This window comes from Trachurus japonicus, chromosome 7 (assembly GCF_045865225.1).
Source record: "Trachurus japonicus isolate A0001 chromosome 7, Traja_1.0".
NCBI lineage: Eukaryota > Metazoa > Chordata > Actinopteri > Carangiformes > Carangidae > Trachurus > Trachurus japonicus.
Window position 1 is genome coordinate 18430713 of NC_140913.1, and position 27617 is coordinate 18458329.

A 27617-nucleotide genomic window follows, 5' to 3' on the forward strand; every position below is an offset into this window, starting at 1 on the left:
TTTCCTCTTTACTGATGCCATTGCTCGACTCTACATACTGTCTGCGGCTGAGCCACATAGTATGTCAACCTCACCATATGTGACCTTTAAATTACTAGGCTTGGCTGGTACGATTACATCGCTAAACGTCCTAAGACTTTAAAAACTATGATTGAACTATGATTGTACTCAAGGCAAATATAAACCTAGTGATTTTCTAAAAAGAAGACAGCTTCGCATAATTTCTATGTGCCAGTGTATGTGAGTTAATCACCAAACCTGTTGCAAACCTGTCGGCCTCTTAATGATCTCAGACTTTGTGCACGTTCAAAACACTGTACCATAGAAATCAGCTCTGTGACTCTCAGCCTCAAGGCGTTAATGGCCAAATACAAGAACAACTGGTATCAATCAAGTGCGAACACAGAAAGGCTGTAAACTCTGGTCCAGTGGGGAAGAACAATGAGAGTCCTAAATCAAAGTGAGTCCTTTGATCACACGTAGTTTAATCAGGTCTTTGCACCCACACGAAACACACGCACACACCCACACACAGAGACAAAGGTTTGTAGTAGTCTCTGACTGAATCCATGTTTGATTTCCAAACTTCACCCACCTTAGAGACTTTGATTCTTACAACAGAGCACAAATCGAAATCCAATCCTTGACCATCTTAAACTTAATGTTTTTTGCAAATGCAATTAGAAATCGAACCTAAATTCATTCCACATTTTGGGAGATCAGCACAGTAAATATCAGTCTACACCAGGAAATTAGGTAGTTTATCTTATCCTAGCTTAGTTTAACCTAGCATGTAGGCTAGCAGCCAAGGTATAGCTCAGTCAGAAAGTGATGAAATCTAAAACAGCCTAGCCAATACAAAGTAAACACATTACATACTAACTGGTGTAGAAATTACAAGTTGTCGTTTTACAGACATTACGTTAGAATGGTCTCAACCAGATCCAACTCTCGCCTGGAGAAAGCAAACAACTGTATTTCCCCAAATAAACAACTTTTCCTTTACAATCCTCACTGATTTGGCCTGTAGACCTGTGAAATATTCTCACTTTCCCTTTTGTGTACGTCCTTGTGATGACATGTGCCCCCCAAGGCAAACATAGCATCACGCACTCACACACCTCTGAGTGTGACAGCTCTGGCATTCAAAGTCAAGATTTTGGACATGTTGCAACTGGTGTGGATCAACAGGTGATTCACCTCATAACATCCCATTATTTCCCTCTGGTATCCATGTTTTCAGATCACAGATGCGCTTTAATCAGCAGATATCTGATCAACCTATTCTCAGAATGACTCAAGGCTTTACCATGATGTGCCACAATTTCCTGTTAAATAACTCGTTTAAACTTCCTCAATAGGTAGGTCAAGGCTTGTTTGTGAGGTGGAAAGAAAGTGCTTGACTGAAAACACACAGTCATCTGTGATGCTGTAGCCTACACAAAGACAAGATAGAGGGTCCTCTTGTCCTATTCTATGCACATACAGTAATGTCCTAAGTCCAATATGAGGGGGCAACTCCTGTCCTCCAGGAAAAGAAAAAGAGAACATAATTAGAAAAGGAATCTGTTTTTGGGATATTTACCTGATATGATTACCTACAATCTTCAGAGAAGAACCATGCAGATAATAATGCACCTTGTGTTCACACATATTTTCAGCTCAAACCCCATATGAAAATACATCTCAGATGAGACTTTCAGATAGGGTTGTTTTGCTGAGACTTAAATGCTGCTAGGAAGAGCTCTGGGCGTTTTCAGCAGAGGCTTCAACGCCTCCCTCCTCTCACAGTTTAAATGCAGAGAGAAAACCCTCAGAGAGGTGTTAGTGTCCTGTGTGAGGCAACAGAGGCGCAACGATGGAGTTTTTCTCTGTGTTTGTCTCCGCCGCTTTGCTCTGCGTTGTCAGCGCTGGGATTCCTCATGATGGGATACACTGGACATACACAGGTAGGCCGTTTGTTCCCACTATATGTTCTTTATGTGTCAAGGAAAGCGACAAGACCGGATTTATTGGGTGCGTAAAACGTGCGTGACGACTGACCCAGTTCGCATTTGTTTTGGTATAAGACAAGAAAAATGGCAAATCAAATGCAGTTTTTCTAAGTTGTTTAAGGATTGTTTTCGATTATTACTACTATTATCATTGTTTGCATTCAGTCGAGCCATTTGGCCACTTGGTTTTCTTGGTGCCAACTGTGATAACTGCTGTCAGACTCTGGCAAGCAGAAGAGACAATTATAAGGTGTTTACTGCTGTAGCTTGTGAATAATTTGGGAGTGATTTGAGTATTGTAGAAAAATATACACCACTTGCCGAACAAGTCCTGTCCTGCCAGGAACAAGTATTTTAATCCTCAAACAATCGTCTATATCACACAGCCTATGAATGTATGCATCGCTAAAATGCCATCGATGCGGGTGATTGATGACTTTTTTTTTTCTTGGCACAGAGGGAGCTTTGGACCAGATGCACTGGCCGACCAAGTACCCTGCATGTGGCGGCAAGAAGCAGTCCCCAATTGACATCCAGCGGCGCAGCGTGAGGCACAATCCAGATATGTTACAGCTGGAGCTGAACGGATATGATGCACAGAGCGGCAACTTTCTCATGTCCAACAACGGGCACTCAGGTTAATATGGCTGTCATTTTCCAGGCATTAACATTTACTATGTGGCAAAGAACCATGCCACTGTAGCCTACTACAACTGTGTGACTTAGTGTGACTGCTGAATGGTTCCATGACTTTATTTTGAAGGGGTCTTTCCTGCTCTTCCGGCAGCTGCACATTTCAATGTTGGATTAAGCACATTCTCAAAAAAAATTCGGTAACACTTTATAATAAGTACACACTATTAAGCATTAGTTAAACATTAAATACTTAATTCATCATTTATAACACATGATACTCATTAGTATGTAGTTTATAAACACAGTTAAAAATGTTTTACTGATTGGGTTAAGGTAAGGGTGAAGCACTAACTGTATTTATAAACTACATGCTAATGAGTATTCATGCGTTATAAATGAAGAATTCAGTATTTATTAATGCTTAACTAATGCTTAATAGTGTGTACTTATTATAAAGTGTTACCAAAAATTCAAATCAAACCTGCATTTATCTCTCTTCACTGTTACTTGATAAACAAGTGGCTGCCAAGGAGACGACTGTCCTCTGAGAAAATACGTGCCCATAGGTCGTTTGTGCAGCAGCTACCCTGCAACTATAGGTCTGGTATGCTACCATGGTGGCATGTTATAAGGAGGTATATCTTATACAATGCCACAATGGGAGCAGGTAACCCTATTATACAGCTGATATCGTATCGGCCGTATGGGTTATAAAGAAGTGTTTAGGTCTGAGGTCTTGTTGGGATGGCAACATATCACAAAATACATACTACAACACATATGTAAACTAATTTGCCTCATTTTTCTTTTATATCAGACTAAACATCTCAACATCTTTATGTTTCTATCAGTTCAAATCAACCTGCCTCCCACCATGAAGATCACCAAAGGCCTCCCAGGAAAATACACAGCTGTTCAGATGCACCTGCACTGGGGTGGCTGGGACCTGGAGGCCAGCGGAGCAGAACACACCATAGACGGCATCCGTTACATGGCAGAGGTTGGCTTTACATAAAGATTGAATTTGGAGATGATCAAAAACCAGCTGTGCAACAGAAGCTGGAGCATCACTGCAGTGATAACTGGGCTTTCGTGCAAAGTCTGAAGTCTATTCAGCAAACAGACTAAGGCGATAGACATGTGGAGCTATTAAAAGCTTAAGTGAACACGACTGACAACGAAGTGAGAAAAACACATTTGCACAGGCAATATTCCACTTCCTCAATTCACTCCCACAGTGTATGACAATTAATTGTGATAACAGATCATGAAAGTATCTATTGCATGGATTTCATTTTAATCATAAAAGAAAAAGACCTTTCATTCGTCTTTTCATATTGAAATTAATCCTCACCGCCCTCTGAGCTGCCCAACGTGCAGTTAGGTGGAGGATTTTGTTTCCTGCTGAATGTAACACTGAGCTTTCTATCGCCCAGCCTTACTTTGCTTTTAAAGAGCTATGCATTTGAGTAGCTGGTCACTGGCCATATTTTGGTATCTAATCTGTTCTGCATTGTCTTCTAGCTCCACGTTGTCCATTACAACTCTGACAAGTACAAGAGTTTCTCTGAAGCCAAAGATAAGCCAGACGGGCTGGCAGTACTCGCCTTTTTCTATGATGTACGTAAGCCACAAATACTTTTCTTCCCCTTCCTCTATGTTCTTCTTTGTCCAAACGCCGAGTTGTTCGACAGGTACACACAAAGCCGGCACTATTTCTGATGAATCACCATCAGTTCTTCTACAGGAAATTTGGAAACCAAAATAATGAAAAAAAATATCGTTTGCCAAACCCAGTGTCCTTTGAAGTGTGTGATACTTTGTTTTGGTCATCCTGCCGGGTTAAAGGCTCTATTGAGTGCACAACTACGTGCTGACATATTGAATGAGTGCTTGTTTCCAGAGGAATGCTCTGGATCTATATGTCAGTCAGTGGCACTCCACTCTGGGAGGTCATTGTCGCGACTTTTAGGTACCGCTATTTGGACTCACAATCATTTATGTGAAGCTGTAAAGAAAAAAAAAACAGACTTATAATGACTAAATGTTAAGAATGAAGTGTGGTAATATTGCTAAAAAAAAGAAAAAGAAAAAAAAAAGTCCTGCAATCACACAGGATATAACTTAGAACTAGAACTAGAACTTAGAACTTAGAAATCATAATGGTGAACATTAAAATTAGCCCAAACAATCTAAACACAACTTCACAATTAACAAAGTGCTTTTTGAAGTAACTATATTACTTGGGTTAGTAAATTGAACACTACAGAAGGGACAGGAAATTATATGTATTAACTTAACTTATTAACTTTTAGCTCTCTGATTAGGTGGTCATAATGTTACTTATTCTGTCGTACCGATTTCTCACATTTCATTAAGTTCAGTTAAATTCTTCAGTTTTGGATGAACCTGTTTGACACAGTTTTGGTCTATTTCTAGGATGGGCATTTTGAGAACACTTACTACAGTGATTTTATCTCCACCCTGGACAAAATCAAATATGCAGGTGAGTTAATGCTACACCACACAGGAACTCAAAGGACCCAACTGAGTTTTCTTGTAAGCAAACAGATGTTGTGTTTATGTTCAGTGTTTCCGACCAAAATCCCCTGTGCCTATCCATGAGGTTAAGTAAACGGACTTCAGGCCAGTTTCATTTGAACATTTTAAAACCTCAATTGTTTGCATCCATGTCGCAGTCTTCTTTTATCCTTTATTTGTTGGCACCTTTCTGCAAATCTTGGAGCATCATGGCATCTGTAGATCTGTGGAATAGTCCGATGATGAACCACTCATTAAAAAACAACTCTGTAGTGTTCAAAGTCAAATCAAAGATTTCTTTATTCATCTCCCGTGGGAGATATTTATCTTGGATAGAGGGGGGATGCTGCACATACACGGAAAACATAGGGCCATATAGAAAAACATGTTAAAATAGAAGGTCATGATAAAAGATAATGTAGTAAAAATAAATAGAAGGTGTGAGTGCTCATAACCTTGAATTGTGAATGGACTTATATAAAGATAATGTGACTCTTGTGACCCCGACACTGCAGGTCAGTCCATGAACATATCGAGTATCAATGTGCGCTCCATGCTCCCTGAGAACCTCAACCATTTCTTCAGATACCAGGGCTCCCTCACCACTCCACCGTGCTACGAGAGCATCCTCTGGACCGTGTTCGATACGCCCATCACTCTTTCACATAACCAGGTACGGCAGACACAAGTCACTTTGCTCTGGACACAGTTTAGAACATTTGATAAAAAACTGTTAATAAAGAAAAGCAAAACATTGAACTTTTTAGTCATGTTTGGAGCCTGACTGTCTCAATATAAAACATTATGTCTTGCCATGTCATATGTTTATGTTCCTGTCTCTCTGGCGTGTTCAGATCAGGAAACTGGAGAGTACTCTGATGGACATGGACAACAAGACCCTGTGGAATGACTACCGCATGGCCCAGCCTCTTAATGATCGTGTGGTAGAGTCTTCTTTCCTCCCACGTCTTGGGAAAGGAAGTATGTAGCATGTTGTAACAGTGTGATTACACAAAAGAGAAATGTGTTTAATTCCACCGAATTTCCCGTGGGGCATACAGTAAGCAAAACCTGAGCCGAGTCCAGTCTTGTCATTTTCCTTTTCTTTTTAATTTTCAGGTTTTTGTCGGCAAGATGAAATTGAATCCAAACTTCTGAAGATCGAGGGTCTGATAACTTCTCTTGGAAAGCACATACATTCAGGTTAGTGAGCTATTAGTCATTAAAACACTGCTAGAGATGGCTACGTGTGACTGTGACTTGAAAGCTCTAATATTTACACCCCAGTGTTTGTCTTTCTCTTATGTATTCTCTACAGGGGGACAGCGCACCTCAAGGCCTTCCCGATACGGTGAGTACTTTGTTTACGTTGAGTTAGAAATGCAGCTGTTGTTTATAAATGTAGATATATGAGGATGACAGAGTGACATTTGTTTATCTCCAGTCTGATTGTGGCCTCTCTCTTTTTCTCAGAACCTCGTGGTCTGTTTCCTCTTGTGTTCAACTTCCCAGCGAAAGATGCCGGCAGTTACGCTTTGGCTCGCCTCGGACATCCGATGGACCTCGACGCCTTCACCGTCTGCATGCACGTCCTGCCTCGGGTTGAGGGCGTCCACACGGTCATCTCCTACTCCAGCAACGGCAACGACAACGAGCTGATGATCTCCATCGGTGGAGACGGAGACTCAACGGAGGTGGGCCTCTGGATCGGCAATGAGTTCGTCAACCTGCCGCACAACTTCAAGTCCCACGGATGGGCCAACTACTGCATCACCTGGTCGTCCCACACCGGCGGCGCAGAGCTGTGGATCAATGGCATGGTGGGGGAGCAGCGCTACCTGAGAAGCGGTTACACAATCAGCCCCGGTGGTGTCTTCATCCTGGGCAAAGACCAGGATGGGTTACTAGGCATCTCTAACACAGACGCCTTTGTGGGTAAGATGACTGATGTCAATGTGTGGGACTATGTGCTGACCACAGCAGATATCCGGGACCAGATGTTATGTGAGAGTAACAGCACTGCAGTGGGAAATGTGCTCAGCTGGGGGACCACTGAACTCAGTCTGTATGGGGGGGTGCAGCTGGACAGTCAGTACAGATGCCCCTGAAAAGGCCCAGCTGCTTCTGTTTCTATGAGCTTTCAAATGTTGCAATAAACCAAAATATCAGTGCTGATGGTGGGGATCTAACAGGGCTATCGCATACTGTGTGTAATGAGGAATGAAATGTCTTTCAAGAACCTGTAAGTCAATATTTAATACAAACTATTTTTCATAACTTCAGCTGTGATTTGTATTGAAATCTTTGCATCGCCAATAAAGGCTTACAAGTCATCCGCTGGTTCGTTTAATGACTCACGCATCCATTCACACTTCTGTATGCCTGCGTGTTGTGCAAACATTAATTCACAGCCTGCATTAACACACACAAAGACCTTTCTTTTCTTTTTGCAACACAGACGTAAACAAAAAGAGATTGTATAAAGATAAAATTAAATAAAAACACAAAAAACAAAGGTTAAATGAAACATTTCCAGTCTATTACAATCCCCTGCCGAGTGAAGACTTCCTCTCTTCTGAATGCTATCATTTTTCTTCAGAAGGCCGTGACCTTCGTTGCATCCTCCGGGTTTTCTTTGCTTTCTTTCAGTGGCAGATCCCCGTCTCCCAGTTTAATCTCTACTTTGTTCCTCTTGGTGAACATCTGGCAGACCTCCAGGAAGGTCTTATTCTTGGTTTCTGGGACCACCATCCAGATGTAGACTAGCGTGACCAGACAGATGAAGGAAAAAATGATAAAGCTGTAAGGGCCGAGGCCTCTCTGTGGGAGAGGGAGGAGAGGAAATGCGATCAGTGTGAACTCAAGATGAAACATATTGTAAATACATTCACTTTGCATTTTATTTGGAAACAGTGTAAGCAGTGTATCCCAAAAGGCCTACGACTCATAAACTAAGCTACTGAGGCTGTTTTACAAAGCTATTGATTCAACTCTATGGTCATTTTAAAGGCTGCAGTTCGTGGTGACGCAGAATTGCTTTTGCATTACGTGAACAACAGGTGTTACTTTTATTTTGTCCATCCTGTTTATATCAATGAGGGTAGGCTAAACAACAGGAAGGTCTCTACGTATAACGCAATACATGTTGACAGGAGACAGCTGGTTAGTGGTGAGGTAAGGTGATTTGAGATGACATGGTTACTTCTACTGGAATGCTTTGTTTTGGTTTCCGTTACTCAAGACACATTAATCCTCGTTTGCTCGTCGGTCTGAGGATGAAGACTGGAGTGGAAGTAAACACCACGACGAGGGCGCAATGTTTATGTTTACATCTTTAAACAACGTCACAAACTCTGTCACAAAAGACAGAGTGGGATTGATGATATTCCTGCCAGGAGCAAGAATCAGGGTGGACACGGGGAAACGCTCTCTTTCTCTCTGCATATGAATGTATCAACAGCTTTCTAGTGTTAAACATCATCCAACACACTTTTAAGTGGAGTTACAAAAACTAAAACACCTTTATGAGGGCAGGCAGTCTGGATAACTGTAAAGTAAATATCAATCTTGGAAAAAAAAAAACATTTTTACATGGGAGTTGGTAATTTGTCTCCTTTTTGATTGGTTGTTGAAGCCTGTGTTCCTTGTATACTTAGAATAGTAATATGCTCTTTCATGTTGCAAATTTGATTTTCAGCCATCTTAGAGCCAACAACGTTTTGAAGTACAAGCTTTCCTCTGTTCTGCTGCTAGAGTAAAAGTGTCCACGTGGAGCCACAGACAGCACATACTGAAGTAAAGCAATTTAAAATGAAGAATAAATCATCACAGCACATGAATGTGGAGTAATTCAGTGAATTGCTTCGCTGGGTTCATTTCAAATATCTGTAATCAAGTTTCGGAATAAAAAAAACGTTAGTATCCCTTGATGTAAGAGTTCTTAGAACTGACCTCAAGGAAGGGGAAGACGAGGCCAACGGTGAAATTGGACAGCCAGTGGACTGACCCTGCGACCATGAAGGCAGCAGGCCTGGCTGACTGCCTGAACATCTCCGTGGTCACCACATAGGGAATAGGGCCTGCAGAGCACAGATGTGGTCAGCCAAACACAACCAAAACACTTGACACACCAGCGCTCCCCGGGGCGGAGGACTGATGTCTCAAACAAGGGGAGTGCAGATTTACATCACGCATCATTACACGCCTGCTCACATCCAAACAACACCTCAGCTAATGGAGGACCATGGTGTAATCAGTGTGTGGGTAAATAACCAGTGGCGGGGTCACACTCACTGGGTCCTATGGCGTGTCCTATGACGTAGATGATGACACAGGTGATGCTGATGTATGGCATCCACGTCACCGTCTCCTGTCAACACAAACAAGCAGCTGCTCTCAGCATGAACCGGTCACATTGATGCTTTGTAACAGGAATAATTATGTTCCCTGTGTGTGCGTGTGTGTGTGTGTGTGTGGGGGGGGGTCCATGTTAAAGGCTTCACTGAGTGAATGATTAAAGTGCTTGTTCCCTGCTCTTTTCTTTAAATTGGCCTTGACTGCTGTAGAAAATGTTAGATCCAGGTGAGATTACAGGGTTGTGGGAGGGCTACACTGGTTTTGTGGTTCTGTCTGATGGTCAGTGTCGCTCACACTTTAGTGGTGGGTGACTGTTTTATGTCTCACAGCAGGAGGTTGTTTCTTTTATTAGGATCCCCATTAGCTGCAACCTTGCTGCCACTATTCCTTTTGGGGTCCAAGCATGAGCATAAAAGAACAAAATGAATACAAAATATAAGAACATAATGAAGTAAAAAAGAGAAAAGAACCAATATACCAATATTTACACTTACCTGTGTCCACACACCCACTCATACATACACATGTACACACAGAAGAGGCCTACTGAAAAAAAACTAAAAATAGATTAAAAACAAAAAAACAAAATCAACATACTGAAGTCTTTCAGTCATCCATTTCACTTGTCCCTATCACACACTCAAAATTATACAATTCAAGTTTTATATCCTCCACTACAAAATATCTATGCAGGCATCATACACAATATAATTAATACAGTGCTATTACTACTCCTATTTATTTATAATTACTTATAATACGTTTTTAAATATTTGTTTTAAAAAAAATGAGGATGTCAAGTCATCACTATATTTACAGACCAAGCTCCAAGTCTATATATGTACTGTACCATTACAGAGACTCTTTTTCTGTTGCTTTTCTGTTGCTTTGTGTTCAGATCCCTGGAAATGACTGAAACCACGACCATGAGGTCCAAGTGCTGACTTTTGGTTTTAAAGGTCGGTTCTCTCTGTCATAATGACAGATAAAGCAAAAGGCACATTGCATATTTCTTACTCCAGCCCTACATCTTGCCATTACAGATGCTGCTATTTTTTCAGGTTCTGTTCTAGTTTTAGTGTATCCCTGCTTTTCACCATCACCTGATCCACACACATACCTGTACACCTGCTTCAAATTCCATTACCAGGTTCATTTAGTATATACACCTACATCTTATGCTGTATTCAGGTTATATTGGAGACATCACAAGTGGAAATCTTGTAATAGCATTTATGTCAACATCAAAGTTGTACTAAATCTTGGGGGCACTGATTTTTCCAGTTTAATAAAATATAGGCTAATTAAACCTAGTTGTGGATATGGTGTCTATTCCCTGAAATGCAGTCCACACGATCAGTAATTACACAATATATTTTTCTTGTCTCTACAATAAAAAGTGAATACAGCATTAGTCACAGTGTTGCTCTGTGCACCACTGATGTCATATTACGTCCACCTTCCTCTTGGCTGCCTGCCTTGGATGGTTGTTGCGTATTTGCTCCTGTCTTTTCAGACTCATCAGCATGTTCCTGACGTCTGCCTTGCTTTTTGGACAAATGTTTTCTGTAAACTTTGGTTTTACTTATCCTGTTCTTCCTCTGAGACGTACAGTATTTCTGAGTCATCACCCTGTGTCACTGAGTTGTTACACATCCAAATAACAAGAAGCTGAGGATAGAAAGGATAGAAAGTGCTTAAACAAAAAATAAGGAAAATTCTATTTACTTGCCTTCATAACAAGTTTGAGGGTGTTTTCGTTCACATTGAGTGAACACTATACAATGAATATACTAAGTCTTTATAAAGCACTCCACCTTAATATTAGAGAGTGCAGCAGAGCAATAAACTTCCAAACATACACAAAAAAAAACAGACTCATGACCTCAGTACTGTATTGATCATATTGCTTCAAAGGTTCTGTAAATGATCGTCAACGCCACTAGATGTCACACTAGAACACCTTAGACCAAAACAGTTTATTTTATTGTCTGTGTTGGTCACACCTCTGGCATCTGTTTGGCCAAAGCCGTGCATACACAACAGTCCAGCGTGAACCATTAGCCCACCTACAACTGCCGAGACGCTCCACACAACAATGCCGACACCAAGCCAGCTAGCACCAGCAACAAAGCACATTATAACAGCAGTCTAGCTAACACCATCATGTCTACTGTAGCTGATCGGGTAACAATGTGCAGCCAGCTCCCTATGAGCATGAAGGAGAAGTATAGCTGCTCTGATTCCAGCTGGAGACCTTTGGCAGCTCGGACCGTTCTCCATCCTCAGCCAGACCAGGTTTGGTTTCACAGTCAGGCTGGGAAAGAAATTCAGCCTTTGATTTGTCTGCTGGGACCAGCTGCATGAATGACACTGACAGAGCAGGCTAAAACTTCTTGCCAGCTCCTCGGTCTTAACCCTCTCTTTGTCAGAAACCTGTTTAGATGAAAGTGTGGTTTCTTTTTCAGCAGGGGAAATTCTGAAATGTCACTTTCACCCGAATGCTGCATAGTGCAGCTGTGCCATCACTTGCGTGGGCTGTGCCTTTGTCCTTTTACAAATGTGGGGAAGGCCAATGAATTACCAGAAGGGAGTAACTCGCACGCACAACCAGACCAGACTGGCAACCAAAAGAACAAAAAGGTCAGATTACAACAGATTACACTTCAATGGGGGTGTGAGTTTGTTCTCAGATCAGGACACTATTACTCTGCTATATCTTTGCATAGAGAAAAGTTGTTTACAGCAATATTATTGTTTTATTGTTTGTTTATATTGTTAATATCTAATTTTCAGAGCATTCAACACTATCTCCAACAGTATTGGCCCAAAAATACATCAGTAGGGAGAGTGCGAATTCACCTACTGTGCTATGGACTGCAGACTTTTGTCATGTAGCCTACATTGTGGTTCCTGCAAATTGGGTGTTAAAAAGCAACAGGTCCTACATTTTTCACTTGGATGTAAATACCTTCAGAAAAGGCCCACAATGCCATTAATGCTGAGCACTGTCCTTGTCTCAACTTACAGTCCATACTCTATATTCACAACTCTCCAAAACAGATCAGTGTTGTTCTGTCATCAAAAATAAACAAACATGTCATAAATCTGTCTTTTAAATCTCCTGTGACTCAAGTCTACAAGGCCACAACAAATCACCCTAACCTCAAGGTTGAGAAACAGACACATACAAGATAATGTGTCTTTGTGTGTTGAGCAACTAGAGGGCAGCAGAGTAACACGGTGAAGGCATGAGACACTGATCTGGTACCTGGAGGTTGAGAGCTACAGTCAGCAGCACACAGGCTCCGCAGCAGATCCCAAACCCACAGAGGAGGAGCAGCCGTCGCCCCGAGGCCTCCACGACGAACACCTGGTGCAACAAAAACTCTGTTAAGACCTATTGTCTCCTGCTAATGTGATCCAACATTAGGCTTCAGACTCCCCGCCCCCCCCCCCCTCAGATGTTTCTTTATTATGGCTTTTCAGAGCTGTAATGAAAAGGGTACCTACAGCTGCGATGGTCATGAAGACATTCACTGCTCCTGTTCCCACAGTGACGTACTGGATGTCGTTTGGCTTGACTCCTGCTGTGGCATATATGTTATCTGCATAGTAATAGATCTAAAGAGGGAGGGAGAAATGCATTATAGTTAGAGAATTAGCCAACGGCTGGAGAACATGAGGAGGAAGGAGCAGTGGCTTCTTGATCTGCTGCAAGAATGTAAACTCTGTAACAGAGGCTGGGCGGTTATCAGTACGTGAGGGACAAGGACGACTGCACAAGCACATCTCACCGCATTCACCCCCGACAGCTGCTGGCCCATGTTCATGATGATGATGGAGATCAGCTGCCAGCGAAGGGAGCGCTGGGACAGCAGGGAGAGCACGGAGAGGTGTCCCTCGGCCTTCTCCGACTGGTCCTCCAGATGCATCTCTGACATCTCTGCATCCACGTCCTCCTGGCCACGCAGACGCTGCAGTGCTAAAAAAAAAACACCAAATCATGTAGAACAGAGTTGCCTTGTCTGTCGCTAGTCTTCATCTGCCACAGGGGTGTCAAACTCATTTTAGTTCAGGGGCCACAAACAGTACAATTGGATCTCAAGTGGGCCGGACCAGTAAAATAATAGCATGATAAGCTATAAATAAAAAGAGGAACTTTTCCCTTTGTATTATAAGATGTTTACAGTTAATGACCTATTATTTTACAAAACATATGAACAATCTGAAATTTCTTGATAAAAATATTCTTCTATGTAATTTACACTTGGCAAATTCATCCTGAGGGCCAGATTGGACCCTCTGCTGGGCCAGTTTTGGCCCACGGGCCACACGTTTGACACCCCTGATCTACCAGCTTCTACCTACGTCTTTTACATTTTCTCACCTTTCCTTGCCGTCTTCTCGTCTCCCCTCTGGATGAGCATGTACCTGGGGCTCTCTGGGAAGAAGGGCAGCAGCATGAGCTCTATCACTGCAGGGATACCAGTCAAACCCAGCATGAGGGGCCAACCTGGATACAGAGGGATACGGAGAACATATACTTTAACTCGCCAAAAGTCTCCTAAATCACATTACAGAGATGTACTTCTACAACACTTAACCAATAAAGGACGAGTCACATTTACTACTATGGCAGTCAGTACCTGTGCTGCTGCCCAGTATATTTCTGATGCCTAGCACTTGTGCGCTGAGGATGCCAATGGTAATGAAGAGCTGCGGTACGATGCCAAGGGCTCCCCTTAGGTTTTTAGGCGAGAGTTCACCCAGATACATTGGCACCACGTTGGACGACAGACCTGCAGACAGGAAAAGATGTGTGAATGAAATGATCCAACCTCTCCTCCTCTCTACTTACAGTACATAGTTAAAAGAACACGCACTATCTGACCTGCACAGATGCCCACTATAAACCGAGCCACAATGATGATCTCATAAGACTTCGCAATCTCACTGCATCCCATCATCACAGCAGGGACGATGGAGAAGATGTTGTTGAAGAGGAGGGTACCCTTCCTGCCACAGCATCAGCACATTTGAAGTCATTAGACACTCAAAAATATAGTGTTTTTTGGTTTTTGTGTGTGTGTGTGAGGGGGCTTTTACACCTTTATTGACAGGACAATCAGAGGGAAGGACAGAAAAGGACTGCCGGAGGAATCAAACCCCTGCAGCAAGGACTGTCACCTCTGTATATGGGGTGCCTGCTCAGCCCATTGATATATACGTTGTGTGTGTTTTTTGTGAATAACAGGTGTGATGAATCTACTCTAATATGAGGTGCTAGATGCCATCGTACCTCCCTAGTTTGTTCACCAGAGGAGCCACCATCAAAGAGCCAAAGAATCCTCCCAGTGGGTACATGGACACAGACAGAGACCAGAGCAGCGTCAAGAAGTTCTCCTCCATCGGTCGACCATAGCGCTCCAGGTAGGTGGTGTTATAAAACTGCTGCATGAACTGAAGAGAGCACAGTGATACTTACAGATTAACACATCATTATATCAGTGACATCAACCTGCTGGGTTACAGTAAAACTCTTTTCTGTGCTCAGGTTACCGGTGATGGAGAGTTGATCACAGCTACATTATATCCATACTGGAAGGATGAACCGAACGCAGATATGAGTGTAGCCAGTGCCAGGACTGCAGTTAGTCTCTGTCAGGGGGGGACATGAGCCATGTGAAACCTCTTCTCACTGTTTTTCACACTGAACAGACAAAACAAGACAATGAATGTGATGGTGGTGGTGATAATCACATCCGAATTGTAACTCACCCCGCTCCTCTCCACAGGCTTATTCAGCTCCTCGTCCACTGCCATGGCTGTGCTTGTGACTTGTTGTCACTTTCAGCATTAATAACAGCACACTTTTGTTATTACTGCGCCACTGGGTCCTGCCTGCCCTTTGGACACGAGAGCAGAGAGCGTAGCAGCGGTTTACAGCTTGGCTTAAGTTATCGTTTATATGTTGCTGACTGTGCTCTCGGGTCCAGGAAGTTTTGTATGCACTGCACTCCAGATATTAAATGCTGCCTGCGGCTGAATGTTGATACGTGGTGCTTTTATTGCACTGCACCTTTTTCTCAGTTAGTTCAGCTGATGAGATCTACAGCTGTCATTAATGGCTGGAGATACACTATCATCAAAATGATAAAGTCAGATCAGTATCTTTATTGCTTCTCCTCCAACAGGCTGGATTGCGCAACAGGTTTTTATTAACAAATGACAACACAATGCTGAAATCACAAACAGCTGGAAAAGCCTTGACTGTTGATGCTTGTATAATTTGAAAGATTTATCTGTTCTCACACTGAAGACAAGTCATCTCAAGCTGATTACGGAATAGACTAATTTTCTGCAGAATCAAGACAGCTGCAAATCTCTTCTTATGTTTGCTTTTGTCCTCAATTTGTCATGTGCCTTGCCTCTTATCTGTAAAGCTGAGTCTGTCAATACCATGGCCCTCGGGCTGTTTGTCCTTAAAACTGGTTGTTATTGGCTCCAGGGACGCCTCACTGCAAAAAACTAGGCTCACAAATACAGCATGTCTTTGAGTAGATGATGTTTGAGACAAAATTCAATAGCAAGAATTCATAACCTTGTATACGCTGAGAAAAATGCTTGAAAAAAATGCACTAACTAGGAGTTGATTGTTTTATTAAAACGTTCTGACAGCCTTTTCTATATCACACTATAGAAAAGTTATAGTTTTTTCATGGTGGGATGTAACATCTAGTTGACTGCTCTTGACATTTGATTGTCTATTTGGTGCTTATATTTATTTGGTCCAAACATTTCCTTCTTCTTTTTCACACATTATTTCCTTTTTGCACCCAATGTCAGACTTAAGTGCATTTGAATAAAGCAATTGATTAGTAAAACAAGAGTGAGTCGGGGTCATCATACTACATTGAATTCAATGTGGCATCTCATGGTAAGGCATCCAGTGTGGAACTGGGACTTCTGCCATCAAAGGATAACATTAATTCAGAGACAGATATTATTACAGTGTAAACTGGGACACAGGAATTTAAATTCCGGGTTGTTTGTACCTGTGGTTTCCGCCAGTCTCAACAGATTTCATTTCCTGCTGTTATGAATTTATGTGAGAGAATCTTTAAATAAAATCTAAGGGAGTAAGTGGAGCTGATGATATGTTAGTGTTAGCATCTCAGCCTCTAAAGGAGGAGAAGACGAGAAGAAGAACATGTCACGTGTTCAGTGTCAGTACAAAGTGCAGTTTAACTTTAATTATTCAACAAGATCTACAGTCTCTGAGGCTGGGCTTCGGCTCAGCAGTGTTGTGATTGTGAGCTAAATGCCAGCTCAGCACCGTAAAATCCTCACAGTGACAATGCTAACAAGCTAATGGAAACATGCTGACCATGTCCACTGTGTTACTTGAGCTTGGTGTCACTAAAGCACAATAAGGCTGCAGCTGGAGCTGGTGGAGATGTCAGTCCTCTATTTGGTAATTGGCCAAGTTTAAATGCTAAAGGAAAAATTTGTGGGTCATCCTCCATCTTGAGGGCCCATAAAAGTATTTCATCGACTTATAGCTCCCCCATTGTTGGACTCTACTACTGCTGGACTGTGCCGAGATAAAATCAAAAATGTTTTAGCTCACATACCTTTTCCTTGTTAAGATCTAGTGCCTCTATAGTTTCCAGCAATATTACATCACATTACAATAAGTTTCAACAACTTCATTGCTGATAGTCTTTATACAACTTTTTTCACAAGAGCTGCACAAAACCAGTGCACAGACTCAGTGAATAAAATCAGCCCCATAATATCAGTCATTTGAGATGTTTCTGTCTGAAAGGAGTGGACTGATAATCAACAACTGACTGAAACTGTGCCAATGCCACACATGGCCAATGAATAAGAAGATACTAGATCATTCAAAACTCAAATAGGACTACTAAATAAATATTGTAAATAATTTAAAATGCTTCACCACATTATGACATTTGCTGTCACAGGAAACATGATCACTGAAAATCTACACTGTAGTCTGTCACATAGCCTACATGCCTAATGCAGTTTACACTGTTCATCATGAAGTAGGCTGGTACATTTGGGAATCCAAAAAATTTGAATTCAAGAAATTATCCAAAAATCAACTCAAGAACAAGATCAAATGAAATTGTGCATAGGGCCAAAGCTACATAGGGCTTAAAGTAGAATATGCAGTGGCAGTAATATTGCCAGCAAACAGCTGGTGGAGCTAATGTCGTGGGCGTTGACAGCATCTCATCACTCAAAGAATAAGGACGATGCTCTAACTACTGCTTAGCCCACTCATTCACAAACTGAGCAACCAGCCAGAGACCTCTTGATTATTGCTCGTAGTGCATCCGATGTTTTCTCTGGTGGTGAAAACATCAGATGGTCCTGTCACTGCTAATCCAAGTTCCTACCGCAGCTCAGACATTATTGTCTATTACTTCTTGCGGGCAATGTGTTTGAGAATTGGCTCCTTGAAACACTGATGCAGCCAAATGAACAGCCCGTGTTGCTGAAAAAAAAAAAAGAGGCGTCCATTGACTTGACTGGTGAATGGTCACCTCGTGCACTATACGGTCCAGTCCTGTGGTTCTCTCTCCCGTAATGAATTAAGTGGGCAGGGAGCCAGCAGAGGAGAGAACAGAAACCCTTTAAGTGTTTCTATCGGCTCCAGTTACTTCAATGTCAGCCAAATCTCAGAAATGACACAATGGATTAATTCCTGCAGGAAATCCAGCCTACGAGAGAGTCCTACCGGCCTCAAGGACGGAAAACTGCTCACCGGCCGTTTTTGATGTCATCAGCGTAAACAGGACTCACTTCCTCCATTTTCCCAGACATGGTATCCGGGGTCCTGTCACTGTTACTGATGGTCCTCAGAGAATGAACTTTACTCTGTGTCCTATTACTTTAGAGCAGAGGTAAAATTAGTTTCAAGGAAACTGTGTACTTTTGCCTTTAATATTTTCTGTACAAACAGCATAAAGTCCCCATGTTCAGGAATTGATATATGGAAACTAGCTGCAGGTCCTCATAAGACTACCGTGCTGATCATGAACAGACTGTGAGACAATGGGCCTCTGGGCAAAGGCACATGAAGTGTTCCCCACTGTAAACTCTCAGAGAAGTAATTTTGCACCACTTAGTAGTTTTCCTGCTTCACTTTATGGTTATTTTCTCTCTTTGTCATCATTCTGCATCTCTTTAGCCTAGTAGTTTTGAGTTAGTAGCTGGTCAATGTTCATCTTCCCTTTTTTGTGTTGTTTATGTCTCTTTTTAGTTCCGCAACTATGTAGCTTTCCTGCAAGAAACAGACAAACAGAAATAGAGGCTTTTTGCTTTGAGGCCTCTTGACCCTTTGGTCTTATACCTACTTAACTTTGCTTATTGATTGGTCCATTCATTAATCCTTCTTTAGTGTTGTTGCATCATAATGAAAAGTCTGCCTATAAGGATTGTTACTACAACATCATCCACTTCTGCACTGACTAATTCAACAGAGGCCATTCAATAACCATAAATTCACTTAACATGACACAAGAATCCCTGAATAGGAATTCGCCCTCTGAGTCAAACAAACAATAATCACTTGCGGATAAGAGAAAATTGACTGTCAACACGGTGAAATCTCTCCTTCCTCACCTTTGGCAACAATCATAGCAGTAATGAATCTTATTTCAATGTAGCGCATCATCTCAGAGACAGCCTCATTAAAACTCAATGGATCTTGACACAATATTGAAAAGAGCAGAAGGAGCTATAGGAAGTGGTGTTAGGGTTGTTAGGCTGCCCATGCAGGCCCTGTGTGGTTCAGTGGGTTCATTCCTCCTTGTTGGTATGCATTCAGCCTGTGGCTAAGTCCGGCAGATGGGAGCCAAAAACAGCAAGGGGTCAAAAGAGAAGTGAGGCTCATGCGAAAGGCTCGAGTTGCGAGGAGGAAGGATGACATGTGACGATAGTTCATGTGTTCTCCTGACCACAATGACAGGGATGATGTGTTCATTTTGGTGATGCATCGAACGATTATGTGCTTTTGCAGTTACAGCATGGGAAAAAAACTACCACGTTAATCAAGACCGAGGAGATCTGGAGAAATAAAAGACAAATTCTTGGATAATTTTAAATGTTATATTTCAATGCAACTTCGAGTAAAGTGTATTGAACATTGACATCATTTCATTTAGCCTACTACATATTATAGTGATACAGTATAACCAAAGTCATAGAAAGGCATCAAAGTTACAAAGCACAGAATATTAACGTGAAAATCTATCCAGAAATCAAAATATATCAACATGACTGTGAAAACATTAACAGGACAGCTGTGACAGAAACTTGTCAAATCCCATCTTTAGAAGCCTTTTCTTCCTCTGCTTATCCGATACTTGACATCTTTCAGACAATAATGCAAAACAACAAAGTTTGAACAAAGCTACAATGTGTTTATCACCCAAAATGAGAATACAACAGACGCATAAATACAGAACTTAAATATTCAGCACAACAGGATGAAAACTGAATTTTCATTTCACAGTGACAACCTCAAACGGTGAGTGAGTCTGGACAGTACATCAAAAATAAAGCTACAAAACTGTCCTTCATGGAGTGTATCATTTTCAGCAAACCGAACAGCAAACCGAAAACTTGTACAAAGATCAACTTCAAGTGAACAGGCAATTTAAAGTTTGACGTATAGCACATTTATCAAACTACAGTACAAAATTGACCTGTATGTGCAATTTATGACACATTCAATAGGCTTCGCCAAAATGCTGACGTACAACCAGGCATCCTCATCCTCGTGTGCACACACCTGCACGTTCTCCATCCCTCTCTCTCCACAGGCACTTGACATCATGAGGTTCAGTGTGAAGCAGCGGCCGAAACACCGCTTCCTTTATATTCCAACCTGCGTCTCTCTCTTCTCTCCTCATCACAGACTCGGGTATCATCTGTCTGTCATCTGGTGCTGTCCTCTTCTCTCTGTGTGGACGTGTCCTGTCCCGCCAGCAGCCCGCGGCGGGTGTCGTTTGAGCGCTGCACCTCCGCTCGGCGCTTGGAGCAGCAGCAGCAGAGCGCGGTGCACAGGCGTGTGCGGAGGGGCTGGGTGAACAATACAAACATGATGCAGTTGGCTGCTCCCTGAGACGTGTTGCCGATTCCCTGTGGAGACCAAACAGAGGAGCAGCGGTGATGGATTATTACACACTTGAATAAAATGCTCCTAAATGATATGATTATTGATCGTTGCTCTTTCTCAGCTGCATCTACCTGAAAGATTTTACAATGTACACTCAAACTCCACACAATAGTTACTTTGGGTCAGTTTAAAACTACGATTAACTGTTTATTTGCTTTTATGTAGCTACTTGTCTTTAACTGTGTTCAGACTGTTGTGTTTTGTGTGATGTTGTTTTAAACGGCGCTTTATTTTTTTTTAATATCACTGTAAATTAGTGTTTGCCCTCAACAATTTCTGAAGATTTAATAAATGAAATTGTTATTTGATGAATAGATACTAAATTCTTTGTTTTAACTTAATTATTTTTATCACTATCAACAAAAAAGACTTATGACAATATGTGACAATATGTGTGAAACGTATTACTTAATTCAGGTTTTATCATTATTTTTCAACATTTAAATACTATTGTGATACTTCTCAGGTGTGAAATGTTGATGATGTATGTATGCGTAACAGCTTTAAAGTCACACATCCTAACTTTAGCAACATAAACCAATGACACAGCACAAGTACATTCATATTTAAGCTGTCATACACACAAAATGGCTCATAAACAGACACAATTTACAGGAAGTGGCACTAGTAAGAGATAAAGTCAACTGTAGAGTAAGTGATCATGTTAAAGGTGATCAGGAAACGTCCTCAAAACTGGGGTTCATTGCTCTAAAAGAGCCTTTATTTCTCACTCACGTGCAGCGTGACCAGCACTGGGCTCTGTCTGGCAGTAGAGCCTGCTAACAGCAGTATGAAGCGCACTGTGCTCCAAATGCGCAGGATGATAAAGATGACAGGAATAAGTGTGAGCTTCGTATCAGCCATGGAGGAGAAGGAGTTGGCTGCAGGCCTGGGGGCCAAAATGGGACGGTACTCTGACAGGGCAGCATGCTGTGTCAGACCAGAGTTTATGATCAAAATCAAACATGAAAAAATGGGACACAGAAACACAAATAATATGAAAGAAAAAAAATGAAACGTGTCATTGAAGAAAATGGGTAACTTAAAATGGCAGCTATTAGAGGCAGATCTGTGGTATAGAAAAATGAAAACACTGTCGTTTTTTCATCTTCGTTATCTGTGCTCTTATTAACATCATTTCAATAATTCTGACAGTTTCTTTTTTTTTAAATTTCTTTCCAGTGAGGCACAGAAACTCAGAGGGTTGTGTTAGTTATGGATGAGAGAAGTGTAAAATATTCATGAATTGTTTATGTACATGTAGGCTATTTAATATTCTTCATTTAATATGGATAATTAAATATAATCAATCAATTCTGGAAAGGTTTTTTGTGGGTGAGGAAATGAATTATGTACACAAGCAAAATTAAACTTTGGAGCGAGGAAAATAAAATATGTGCATGATTCTGCTGCGGATGCAGATTGTAGAGATGTCAGTGTGCAGGCCTGACTCGGGCCTCACCGCGATGTGGATGTGCCTCTTGATCAGGATGTAAAGGACAGGGAGGGTGACGTAAGCCAGGAACTCCCAGATCTTCCCGGTCAGCAGCATCCACAGGACCCGGTCCGGAGCGTGGATCCTGACCCAGCACCAACCCACGGACACCTCCGATGCGTCATAGCCAATCTTGTTCAAGGACACGGCTGCAACAGTGATGATCAGAGGAATGCCCCAACTGGATAAAAACACAGGGATCAGAGGGACTGAATAACAACTTCCTCAAAGGTCAAACCTTCTATTTTTAAACATCTCCATAAGCAAATCTTTAGTGGGTTGAACACCCACAAATATTGCAAAAGACATGTGACCCCATGTGATAGATTATCTTGTGCTTAAGGCTTTTACACAACACAGGATGCAGAGTGACTTATAAAAATAAACTAGATTCAGGACTTTAAGAAGCAGAGTTTGTTGTTTCCCCTACAGCAGTACCTCTCTTCATACATTAGTGTTGTTGTTGCTGTGTGTGTATGTGTGTGTATAGCAGCCTCCATGAATGGCTCTGCTGTGTGAGCTTCACTTCAACCGAGCACTTGAGTATTCACAAAAACAAAAAAAAGAGACCGACAACCACCGACGCCGCGGTGAGGCGCACCCAGGGGTGAAAATGTTCTGTGTCCAAAAATAGATCAATTATACGGCGCTACAACAGCGAAACAACTCCCTCCTTACATCCTCGCAATCAACATGGACAGCTCATTAATGCGAAGAAGGAAAAACCAGCATAAAGGATCAAACACATGAGCTGCTTCACCAAAATTTGAGTCTAACTCACAATACAACAAACAGCTTGCAGAACCTTTTAACGACCTTTTTCTAACCCCTAACCTACTAATATATACACACACACACACACACACACACACCACCACAGATGATGTATGTATTAATATGACCCCACCCAATAGAGTTATCATAGACTGTAAAAAATTAGGACGTAGCATCCATGACGTCATCCATTGGTTTTGGGGAGTCATTTTTGTGACTCAAATATGGCGGTCTGAACAGCGCCATGTTGGATTTACCGGCCGAGAACCCGCCCACTGGCCTCGAAGCAGCTATCCACAGACCTGCTCGGACCTGTCACTCAACATTTCCGCGCCCTAATTGGCAAGAATTTTAACATAATAATAGTAAAACGGTAGTTAAAGCAGAAGTGAGTGGTCCGGTCGTTTTCGCTAATGCTGCGTTCCAGGCAGGCTTTTGAAATCGTAAATTACAGCTTCAAGTCACAACTTACGACTTTGTAGCGTTCCAGGCAACCCACTCGTGTTTTTCCGACCTGTTTTACCGGTGAAAGTCACTATAACGGCCACTCGTAACTTCCGACCGGTGAACTCGTACCAGATCGAACTGGTACCACTTCACGGTCGGAAAAATACGAGTTTCCTTGAACGCACCATAACAGTCCTCGTCGCTACGTCGCCACATTGACGGTGTTCCTTGGCTGCACACACAGCCCTGCATGCCGTTCTCTCTCCTCATTGGATAAAAACTGTAGGATACGATAAATGTTTTCTCTTCGGCTCAGAGCAGAGCAGAGTGACTGACAGACCCGTGTTTCAGACCAAACACTCTATGTAAGTGATTGCTGTCGGAAGATACAACTATTTAAGACTTATATTAACACAAATATATCACTCACTTCTGCTTTAAAAAAAAATTCACTCCCCTCAGAGTGTGTGCGGGGGTAGAAACTATCGATTGAGACCAAAAAACGTCATGACACCAGGCTTTGATCATGTTTACTGAGGATGTAAAGTCGGCGATTTTAACATGGGGGTCTATGGAGAAATGCTGACACCAGCCCCAGGGGCAGTCGAGAGGATTGCAGTTTTTTGAACGTGGAAGTGAGCTTCACTTCTCAGACCGACAACTGCCCCCTTGAGAGTTATCTATGCTGTGAGGTACCAAATAAAAATAGTATCTAAAAGGCATGCATGATATTAAATGTGTTAGCTCATCAGTTGTGTGGAACATTATCAGGCATTATGTGATCTATTTAGATTCACACATTTGCACACCTTTAAAAAGCTTTTTCTCTTACATTAATAGTGTGACAGCGTACAAAGAGCAAAAATAATGAAAATGCAAGGTTGAAATAAATGTTGTATATTCTACCAGAATTATACTCATCTCCATAGCTGCAGACATTTCTACCTCTAGTTTCACTCTTCTATTTCCAATATCAGATTCTGGTCAGGACACTCAGCCTCCTCTTAAATTGTTCTTTTTCTTTATTTTTCTTTTTCCTTTCTCCGAAAACACAACATGTGTTGGAATACAGTCAGTATGAAAGACCAAATTACAAAAATGTGCAGCATATTACGTTATGGGAGAGAACATAATTCTATTTTAATAAATGTCAGAAATGGCTGCTCAGCCTTGATGAAATATCTACTAAGCCACCCAACATATATCTTATTTCTCTTAAATTATCCTTGTCATGTGTGTAGAACTTGACTAGTGTCTCCCTCTGACTAACAGACTGTACATAAACAACACAAGGTCCCACAATTCACACTGGATGTCAGAACCAGAAACGGGCCTTTCAGTCTGCAGACATCTGTGATGGAGCTGTGGTGAAGCACAGATCAGGACAGAGGTATATAAAACTATTTCTAAAACTCTTGAGTGTTCCCAGGAGCACAGTGGCCCCAATAAATTATGAAATGGAAAAAAGCTCGAGTTGGCTGTTTGCCCAAAACCAGACTAACCAGGCAAGACCTTGTTCAGAGAAACGAGCAAGAACCCAGCTAACGCCAACAGAGCTTCACAGGTCCTCTGCAGAGAGGTCGACCATCTATCAGGCCAAGTGAAAGACACATGGCAGCCTGCTTGGTGACATCAGTAACTGGCCTATTTGACAGGAAAAAGACCCTCTGGTCTGCTTAAACATTATGTATGTATTCATTTATTTATTTATTTATTCAAATCCTTGGGAAACACACTAATGAGAGGATGTTCATTTAAAATGATCCATAAATACAGGAATCAATAGCCTACAGTTCAAATTAGGGGTGTAACGGTATATGTATTCGTCCCGTGCCGTCACGGTGAGGGGGTCACGGTTCGGTGCACACAGTCACACGACGAATATACGTCTGAGTGAATATTCAAAAAAAAAGAAAGTCGAGTCCTCGCTCCAATCTAGGTGGCGGTAATGAGCCTCGAAGCTGCCACAACCGTCATAACAGACGAAGAAGAGAAGTGATGAGAGAGTGAAGGTAGAGCTGCTGCTTCATTCATGTCCCCGTGGCTTCTCGATGAAACACAACGGCGTCGGCGGCGGCTCGCGACCGACTGTGGCAGCTCACACGTAGCGCATGTTCACCCGCCTCCCCTCCCACATGTCAATCACTGGTGCAGGAAAAAGACAACTTGTGTGCAACAACTGAGATGAACACAGACAGGAACAGAAACATCACCAAAGCAACTGGCATCTAGTCTAAATTAACTGTGTAAACCAACATTGATGTTAGTTTATTGTTTTTTTTAATAATAGTTGTCAGTTGTCAAGTGCAAGTTTTTTTTCCTCTAGAATTAATGAATGGCATGATCCTAATGCACTTGTTTAATTTTATATTCTATTTTTTTTTTTTTTACTTTTATAACACAAGACAGATTTTAGTTTTACATTCAATAGTGTCTGTTGTACCGAAACCGTACCGAACCGTGACCCCTGAACCGAGGTACGTACCGAACCGTGACTTTTGTGTACCGTTACACCCCTAGTTCAAATCAATGGTAATGAAAAAATAAAACAGAATAAATGTAACAATTTTAAAAGAAAAAAAGTGCCAATGTTTGCATAAATAATCAATACCAAAAGAACAATAAGAAGTTAAAGACAATTACAGTCAATCATTTGCAACTGAACCCTGAACTTGTAATGGTACTGAAGAAGAAGTATTCTAATTATGTGGGGCATAGTGTTTTTCTAACTCACAATGATTTTTTGAGACAGTAAAAATAGTTTAACCCCTGTGGCAGAAGTAGCCTACAAACAGTGGCCTTGTTTGTCTGAAGGACAGAAACTGTTGTGCAACTTGGTTCAGACAAAACATGAACCATAAAAAGTTGGACCCTATTGTATGATTTTTAATCCAAAGGTAGGTAGGTAATGCCCCAGTGATTAAAAGTAGAAATGTAAAAATGTAAACGTGTAGAAACGAAGAATAAGGATAATGTTAGAGGATGTGTGAGTGTTTAGTGCCACACTGCAGACACTTTGGAGACGGTCCCTAACCTCCATGTTCACCATCGGCTTCAAACTTCCAGAGCAGAGCACCACATGCTGAAGCAGTCCACCTACATGGCGCCAGGTAAAATATCACATGTGCAGCATCGGCGAGCTATATAATCTACATCAAATCTACTTAATTCATACATTTAATTCAACATAAAACCTTCTTCACCACCGGTGCAAAAAAAAAAAAAATCCGGGGCGTCTGTGTCATATTAGCCTACCTGACAAGGTGGAAAATGAGCTCCAGGCTGTCGGCCACTCTCTGGCTGGACCTGACGATGAAGACGTAGAGGTACACGGCGATGGCCACGGTCCAGAAGAAGGAGCTGGTGTTGGCGAAGGTGGACACGGCTCCCTGGACGATGCAGTCCACCGAGTCGCTCTGGGAAACTCTCCACACCCCGTAGGCGTAGGAGACGGCGGAGAGCCAGTCCGACACCGAGAGGTAAACCAGCAGCCTCCTCGGGGTCGTCCGCAGGTCGGACCACGCCATGTAGGTGAGGATGATGAGAGACGAGCCCACGAAGGAGAGCGCGCAGGAGAACAACACGACCACCTGCTCCGACAAGTAAACAACGGTGTGGTTTCCTCCGCCGCTCGCCATCGCATCGCTCGGTGGGATCAGATCAGATCAGATCAGATCAGATCAGATCAGATCAGAAACAGTAGCAGCCGCCGGTGTTGTCACCTCCTGAACTCGGTCATGTCGGGTCGGAGGACAGTGTTGGGAAACGGACTAGTCGTTGTTGTTGTTTTTGGACATGTAGGGCATTATAGCAGCTTACTAGGACTTAACGTGAAAACATGAGCCCAGCCTTATGACTTTGACTCACTTGGGTTGTATAAGAGTAAACACACACAAGTTCTCTGTCAGAGGTAAACCCCTCCCCTCCCCGAAACGACGACAACCCGGAACCCAAAGCAGAAGTCACAGTCTGCTCTGCTGCAAGTCAGCCAAACTCATTTGGGTCTATATTTGGCTCTGATGATGATGTTTACTGTTGTGTTGTGGTGGCAGTAATAAAGCTGCTGCATTAGGGTTTGTCACGTAGAAGCAGATGTTAAATAACCCATTCCAGATATGGTGCAGCCTATTTATAAGAGATGATCCTGTTATGTCACCTG

General features: G+C 42.1%; 3 protein-coding genes across 4 annotated transcripts; 1 reads left to right on the forward strand and 2 right to left on the reverse strand.

Moving 5' to 3' along the window:
* The first annotated feature begins 1823 nt into the window (after positions 1–1823).
* Positions 1824–7502, forward strand: ca6 (carbonic anhydrase VI). Of its 2 annotated transcripts, XM_085781781.1 has the most exons (10): positions 1824–1949; positions 2452–2631; positions 3482–3630; positions 4155–4250; positions 5070–5136; positions 5687–5844; positions 6026–6152; positions 6291–6374; positions 6490–6522; positions 6645–7502. In XM_085781781.1, exons 1-10 carry the CDS (start codon positions 1859–1861, stop codon positions 7277–7279), a joined length of 1620 nt encoding a protein of 539 aa, XP_085637907.1. In that variant the 5' UTR covers positions 1824–1858; the 3' UTR covers positions 7280–7502. The 2 variants fall into 2 exon arrangements, with proteins under 2 accessions (XP_085637907.1, XP_085637908.1); XM_085781782.1 differs by lacking the exon at positions 6490–6522 and having other exon boundaries at positions 6291–6378; positions 6616–7502.
* Positions 6284–15453, reverse strand: slc2a5 (solute carrier family 2 member 5). The gene is made up of 12 exons (XM_085781783.1): positions 15309–15453; positions 15090–15188; positions 14830–14990; positions 14422–14546; positions 14177–14329; positions 13918–14043; positions 13325–13512; positions 13041–13151; positions 12799–12900; positions 9465–9540; positions 9123–9250; positions 6284–7991 (listed from the first exon to the last, which is right to left on the reverse strand). Exons 1-12 carry the CDS (start codon positions 15351–15353, stop codon positions 7767–7769), a joined length of 1539 nt encoding a protein of 512 aa, XP_085637909.1. The 5' UTR covers positions 15354–15453; the 3' UTR covers positions 6284–7766.
* Positions 15454–19657: 4204 nt separating this feature from the next.
* gpr157 (G protein-coupled receptor 157) lies at positions 19658–27299 on the reverse strand. The gene is made up of 4 exons (XM_085781784.1): positions 26714–27299; positions 22205–22418; positions 21478–21672; positions 19658–20705 (listed from the first exon to the last, which is right to left on the reverse strand). The coding sequence occupies exons 1-4, from the start codon at positions 27094–27096 to the stop codon at positions 20502–20504; spliced, it is 996 nt and encodes a 331-aa protein (XP_085637910.1). The 5' UTR covers positions 27097–27299; the 3' UTR covers positions 19658–20501.
* Positions 27300–27617: the final 318 nt, after the last annotated feature.